We start from the raw sequence: 7,704 nt of genomic DNA, 5'->3' as shown, positions 1-7,704 counted from the left end.
CTTATAGGACTCAATCATATTGGCAGAGTTTGTGGTTGCTCTCCTGCTTATGAATCAATTTAGAAGGCTGTAGTTTAAGCTAAATTAAGAATTTTAAAATCACAAATTAAATTAAATTTAGGCTAAATATAATGAATGTCTCAGTATGAATGAGCCATATGTCTTTATCTCACTTGGACATAAATCGTACACAGTTACACACTATTAACACTATGACACTCTTAACACTATCGCACTATTAAGTTGTGATTCTTAGCAAATGAGTTAAGGAGTTCTATTTAAAGCATAGAAATACTTTTAGGGAAAAATGGAGTTTTCTACCCTAGCTTCCTTAACCAAGAGACACGTCTGGTACTATATAATTTTTATATAAAAGTAGAAGTATTACTAGGAATTATATAGCAGTAATAATTTGAAGTACCATATCACTGTGATTCCCCTGATGTGCTTATAACAAGGAGAGAGGGAATAAAGGAGGAATGGAAGGAAGGAAGAGAGAGGGGAGGGAGGGAGGAAGGAGGTAAGGAAATAGTACACTCTTGGAAATAGTTATGATTTCTCTCAAGTGGTCACAAAACCAAGGAATTTAGCTGTGTGTTTAAGAAAACCTGATTTCAGCTCTTAAAAGAGAGAATCTAGTAGTCGTGTGTAACCCTGGAAGCCACTAGGGCAGTGGTTCTCAAGCTACATGCAGCCGGACCACTAGGAGGTCTTGTTTATCATAGATTGCAGGCCCCATCCCCAGAGTTTCTTTTACATGCTTCTATGGTGGGGCCTCAGAATTTTCACTTCTGTCACGTTCCCAGGGGGTGCTGATACTGCTGGTCTGGGGCCACAGTTTGAGAACCACCACACTGGAGTTGCCTTATCTTCTGCTAGGATACAGGACATTGGTTCAACATGGATGCATAATAGGGAATGCAGAAACTGAAAGCCCCTAATGAAACTTCTTCAGAAAATTTTTGCAGGATGTATTTTCCCAGAATGAAAATTTTGACTATCAAATGATAATAATTACTTCCCGGAAAGTAGAAAGAAAATCAACCCAGCCAAAAACATGATGCAACTAAGTATGTATAGTCTGTGTTCAAAATAACTGACTTCTTTTTCTCTTAGCATACATTTAATGCAACCCTACAACCAAGGTAATTTCAGTGGAATGTGTTCTGTTACCAGTCAAGGCTCACAGATGTGGAATTGTTTGTCCTAGGGGCTTACCTGTATTAGATGTATAACATTTGCTTTTCAAAGATACATTAATGTGAACCCTAAAATTAAAAATGAGAAAGATTAAATATGTGTGTGTCAATGTGATAATGTTTAATTATCTCATAGGACTGCATCAAAACATGTAAACAAGGATCTTGGTAATCTGGAAGAAAACAAAAAGTTAGAAGAAAACAATCACAAAACAGAAGCCTAAGAGAGAAACTGTTCCACTTGTTGTCCAGGTGGGTAGGCTGTTTGAGGTTTATAGAAATAATTCCCAGGAAAGTATGAAACATCCTAGAGATGAAAGGGAAAGCCTTGACATTAAGATACCTTATAATTACAGCTTTCAAACAGGAAGAGAGTTTTTCAAAAGGAAACTTTGGTTACTCAGAAAGGTATTCTCAGAAGTATGGAATCTCAACGGATTCCCCATCCTCTGAATAAAAATCATTATCCTCAGAATAATTGAAACCAATTTTGAGATTTTAACATTCAATGAGCATTTTTTATTCTAATGCCAAAAATTTTGCTGAGTGCAAAAATCTTAATTTTATAAATTGATATTTTGATTAGATGAGAAGAAATTCTCATACTTTATTTTTAAAAGCAATTATGAGAATAATTTTAAAATATAAAAATTTTAATCCAAGGATTTAATATACTTAAAAGTGTCAGCATATTTATACAGCCATCTCTCAAATCATACTAATGAACAGACTAACAAATTTGTGTGTGTGTACACACACACACTTTTCCAAATAGTGTATATATTATATATGTGTGTATGTATCTATATGTGCATATATATGTATGTGTGTATTACATATATATCAATATAATATATATGCATGCATATATATTGCATACATCAATATATAATAGCTATATGAGTGTGATTTTTAAGATAATCTCCAAAAGAGGTATGTTTCCATGGTATTGCCACTTTCAATTTGAACTTTTTATTTATGTTCTCTTGAGCCAGTCAAACAGAGAAGCCATTTGGACAAATTCTTTTTTGTGTCCTTGAGAATAGTGTTACTGTAGTTTACTCAAATATATAAAAATCCCCAACAGCCATAGTAAAACTTTGGTTCATTATAAATAAACCGCAAGTTATGATTCGAGTAGGTCACCTAAATTAATCCCATAGAGGAGATAGGGAGCAAGGGAAAGAATTGCAATTAGAAGAATGCACAAAGGAAAGAAAAATAAGAATGATTGAAATAAGACATTTTTATAATCTGGAAACCAGAATCTCAAAATGATTGGGTGAAAGGAGTGAGATCTGAATTCCTTCCCTTATCCTGCCTTCCACTGGAGACCAAGTACACAGCATTCCCACCTGATTCTTATTTCTGCTTCTCTAGGATTCGTTCCTCAATCCTCTGTAAATGTAGTTTGCCGTCTTTTTTCTTCAAAATCAGATAGAGTAAATTCTCAAAGGAAAATTGAGCTTGAGGACAAAGCCCACAAAATGGAGTGTGACTTGAAGGGATAAGTGAGTTTGTTAACCTGAAGAGAAACAGAATGAAATATTTTCCTGAAAAACCTTATAATTTTCATAAGAATTAAGCAGTTTTCACAAAAATACTTTCAACAATTCAAAAAGATTATTAGTTGAAGAGCTGCAGCAATACCTGGGATAACAGTTAGGTTCCGGGACAGTGGAGCTTTATAAAAAGCTCTTATGAAGTATCACTTTCAGTACAAAGCATATGTTGATTGTGAAAAGTGATTGCTATGGTAACTTATCTGAATTGTGGTTTTTTCCATCATTTCAGAGAAAAGAAAACTATATAGACCAATTGAAGCATGAACGTGGATTGTATTTAAGACATATACAAAGACATTGACGGCAATTCATGGTTCAAGTGTTAAGCAGTTCATTCTACCAAGCTGTCACAGGATTTTAGAGAATTATCTCAAATAAAACAATGAAATGAAATTACAAACAATAACAACAAGTTTTGGCAGCCATGATAATAGGTCATATGTTGTGTTGGTTTGATTTTCTTTTCTGTAAATGTCTGCACTGAGAATTCCTTTTTGGTTTGCCTTTTATGTAAATTTTTTACGTAGCTATTTTTATACACTGTAAGCTTTGTTCTGGGAGTTGCTGTTAATCTGGTGTATAATGTGATTCTTTTATTTCAATTGTTTATATGGATAATCTGAGCAGGTACATTTCTGATTCTGATTGCTATCAGTAATGCCCCCAGACTCTCTCACAAGCACCTAAATCCCAAAGGTGGCAGCTTGTGAAGATTAGGGACACACGTTGCCCTAATCAAAAACTGATTTTTATTACTAGGGAAGAGGAGGCAAATAGTGAGGTTGATAAGCACCAGATGAACTACTTCTGTGTACGTGCCACCAGCTGACTCTCAAGGAAATCACACGCACGTATGGACACACACATAATAATGGTGCTCCCAAACTGACAATTTTGCCTGTTCTGAAAAAAACATCACGTAGAATTTGGGTAGCATTTACCTTTAGAGACACCTGCTAGTAAATTATTTTCTGTCAAAATAAGAAAACAAATCAATGAATGAGAGACAGTTTGAAAATATCATGGATAACATTCCCATTTTCATAGGTCACTATGTAAATCACTGTAATTGAAAATTGGAATTAAATCCTTTGGGTTACCCACTGCCTTAAAATTATACCTATTTCCTTTAAAAAAAAAGATGTCAGTCAGAATTGGAGATTTTTAACAGTGATCATTATCAAAGCTGTGTTATTTTCCACAGAATATAGAATATATATTTTTTTCGTGTGTTTTTGTTAACTACGCTACAGATATTGAATGCACCTTGAGATCATTTAGTGTTTTTAACTGGTACATAATTTATCAAGCAGTACATCAAAAAGTATAATAATAAAATGTCTATATACCTTTAGTTACATTCAAATTTGTAACTTTATAAACATGTTTTATGCTGGAGGAAATTTATAGGGTGGTAGTGTAAATGGAAACTTTTTGAAGTAGGCTGGATATGGGCCAATAGCTACTTGGGACTAGACTTTTAAACTTTGCTCTTTCAAGCAGAAGCCTGGTTTCTGGGAGAACACGGCATGGCCATTTTTGTCATGGATTTACATAACTTTATTGAAGAAAAATGAACATCAGATTTCCAGGTATAGAACTGTGTTCTTTTGGAGGAAGGGAAAACTGGTGTTCGTTTTTTAGAATGATGCAATAAAAAATTAGGAAGGCAATGAAAAATAAATTGAAGATTAAAGTCAGATGAAGATTAGGAATAAATACTTTGCCACTTCTGCATTATTTAGAAACACATGTTGTTGTACATTTGTAAACCATTTGCTGTCTGAGCAATAGTGACTCAGTTTAATAAAAGCTTCCTATAGTGTATTGGTATGAATTAAATACATAAAATATCCTATTAGACTCGATGCTGTATAAAATATTATGGGAAAAAAGAAAATATGTTATTTTGCCTCTAAACTTTGATTTATTGAAGTTTTATTTGGCAGGAAAAAATTGAATCTTGGTCAATATTTAAACCAAAGTGAAAGGGGAAAAACCAAAGTTATTTGTTTTGCATGGCTACGCCATTCTGTTATCTCTGTAAATACTGTGATTTTTTTTCTTTTATCTTTAGAATTTTGTTAAAAAAATTCTAAAATTTTTAAACACCTGCTTTCCACAATAAACCATGAACACTAAAATGAACTTATTTGCATATAAATATTTTTTCTTTTTATCTTTTGGTGTGAGAGATCAAAGGTTCAAAGTTTAATTCCTAAGAGACATTTGCATAAAGAAGCAATGCAACAATAGAAAGAGAGGTTTTTACTGCAATTATTTCTTGGCGTCTATGGTTAACTAAGTCCAAAAACAGCTGTCAGAACCTAGAGAGCAGAACATGGGAAACTCTGAGCTTTGGACTGAAAGCAGAAAGTTTGCCTGGGGAAATAAGAGACAACATTGTTACCAGTGAATCAATGCCTGGATAAAACGGAAAGCTTATGTGTGCAACTGCAGCCATAAGCACAGCAAGGCTGGGAAGGAATGTAATGCACAATCCTCAACCTTTGAGGTTTCATCTTTCCAAACTTAACTCTTTGGCAACAGGAGACAGGTTTTGCCAGTTCAAGGTTCACTCCCTATCTGTGATTACAGGACTTGTATGTGGAAATGGATTAACATACCTGTCTATGCCTAAAAGATAATAAAACTGAAATATGTCTTCACATATCTCTCACAGCTGTCTGCCTCTTGTCTAAACTAGGATGTTCATGCATAGAAAGTAGTTGTCTTTATTAAAGAGTGGAAAACTCATTGTGACTCCCCATCTCCCTGGAGAAGTAATTCAGCAAAATAAAATTGTCCATGCCCTCCTATGATGTCAGGTAAGCCACTTCAGCTAGTCCCCGATTTCACAAGGGGTGATTTCTATAATGCGTGTATCTCCCTTTTCAGCTATAGAGTCACACTTATTGTGGGCCTCCCACGTGGCTGTCCTGGGAACTGACTTAAGAGGACCCTTGCCTGTTCAGCATACCATCTGGAGTTACCTAGGCATGAACCTAGAAATGCTTCCCCCTCCAAGTAAGGTAAAGCCAGCTATGTGCGTCAGAGAAAGTAATTAATATTTATTGAGCTCATACTGTGTGCTTGGGCCATCTATACGTTATCTTTTTTAATCCTGAACGGTTATAAATCGTATTAAATATCCCCCGTTTCACAGCAGAAAATTAAGGTTTAGAGAGATTCCATAACTCCCAAGTACGTTTAGCTTCTAAGAAGATAAGTCAGGTATCAAACCGATCTGATTCTAAAGGTCATGCTCACCCCAGTCTACTATAATTCCCACACTTCTTTAATAAAGAAATCTTCCTTTTTAGAATATGTAAAATTGAAAAACATTAATTGATACATGAACTGGTTATACCATCTATAAAGGATTATTCCAAGATATTCAAATCACTTAATAGGCAAATATTATAATATTTTAACTGTATTTGGAGTATTAGGCATTATATATATGATTAAAACACTTCTGTATTTAAAAATGTGATGTGACATATATATATCAATCACATCACACTTAAATACCTCCCCCACATATATATATATATATATAAATCTCACACACACACACACATACACTATATATATATATATATATATATATATATATATATATATATATCACGATACATGTTAAACACACATACTGCTCTCAGATACTAGTCACTTATTGTGAGACCTGGACTATATTGGTGTTTTATTTACACTGCTTTGTTTGAATCCACCCACCATTCTGCTACAGGAGGTGCTGTCCCTATCTTACACATGAAGACAATGTAAATAAGTTTGTTTACAATCACAGACACCAGGAGTGACTAACCTAGGACCGGTGCTCAAGATGACCAAGTTTAAGTTCTATTCACTACATTGTTTATCATCCCTGTTGTATTGAATATACATCTAATCTATGCTTGGGGAGAGTGCCAAAAGATAGATTTGCATTGAATAACCTACTTGTTCCCCCTAGTAACTAATGCCATTCATATTCAGAATATTATGATAAGAAATATGTGAAAACTGCTTTGAAAACAATAAATTATTATATAAATGTTAGTTTTTTATTACATGTCTAAGGAATTAAGTGTACTATTTTTAAAAATGCAGTAGATTTGGCTTTACAAGTATCATACTTTAACAATAAAAATTACTTCAGTTAAACGTAGAATGTATATTTCTTATCTAAGCTTCTGAATAAAAGGTATTTTAAAAACACTAGAAACATGAAGTCAGAATACTGGAGTTCATTTTTTCCCCCTCTTTACCTGTTCCAATCCAATTTCTTTTTCTTCAGCAAATATCCATCTCTCATTTTTTCTTATAAATGCTCCTCAAATGCACAAATATTCATTGGAAAATGAACACACAAGCATAAGACTGCAAAGGCAGATGGCATTCTCAAGTTACCTGTCTTGTCTCTTTTTATTAGCTAGCTCAGGAAAAGGTTTTACCTTGTGATGGCCAAGCAGCTGAGTGAATTCAAAGATATTCAATTACATTTATAGGTGTTTAAACGCACACATGCATACACATGCACACACAGACACACACACACCACACACACACACACACACACACACACACACACATTATGGGCTACTTTACCCCATAAACCTGTAAGGGAGGATATAGGATTTGCTCATCAGAAAAGGAATTGTTTGAAGAGCTACAAAATATTTGTCAAATAGGAAGCAGCTACGGGGTAAAAATATTCATGGTACTTTGATGGGAGGCATTCATAATTGTAACAAAAGGTATAATAGCACATGTTAGACTCAATAGTTGCAATGAAATTTGTATGAGTAAACCTAATTGCATAAACTCTATACTACCAAGAAATAAATGAGGTCCTCAACATCTAGAGGCTCAACATAAATTATTATATTCTTTAAGAAAATGTGTATTATCAGAGAGCACAGGCTACGGTCTCCAGA

At 34.1% G+C, this 7,704-nt stretch overlaps 1 protein-coding gene across 2 annotated transcripts in view; it reads left to right on the top strand.

Moving 5' to 3' along the window:
- Window positions 1-5,437, top strand: part of ALCAM (activated leukocyte cell adhesion molecule) — a 199,057-nt gene extending 193,620 nt beyond the window's left edge. For both annotated transcript variants that reach the window (XM_024752716.1, XM_024752715.1), the window contains 2 exons: window positions 1,336-1,451; window positions 2,994-5,437. In XM_024752716.1, coding sequence (XP_024608484.1) covers window positions 1,336-1,423 — 88 coding nt within the window. In that variant the 3' untranslated portion in view covers window positions 1,424-1,451; window positions 2,994-5,437. The remainder of the gene's footprint in view (window positions 1-1,335; window positions 1,452-2,993) is intronic.
- The last annotated feature ends 2,267 nt before the right edge of the window (window positions 5,438-7,704 follow it).

The sequence above is a fragment of the Neophocaena asiaeorientalis genome, unplaced genomic scaffold, assembly GCF_003031525.2.
Source record: "Neophocaena asiaeorientalis asiaeorientalis breed wild unplaced genomic scaffold, Neophocaena_asiaeorientalis_V1.1 scaffold383, whole genome shotgun sequence".
Taxonomy (NCBI): Eukaryota; Metazoa; Chordata; class Mammalia; order Artiodactyla; family Phocoenidae; genus Neophocaena; species Neophocaena asiaeorientalis.
Note: the sequence above shows the minus strand (reverse complement) of the source record. Positions and strands in the feature narration are given on the sequence as shown.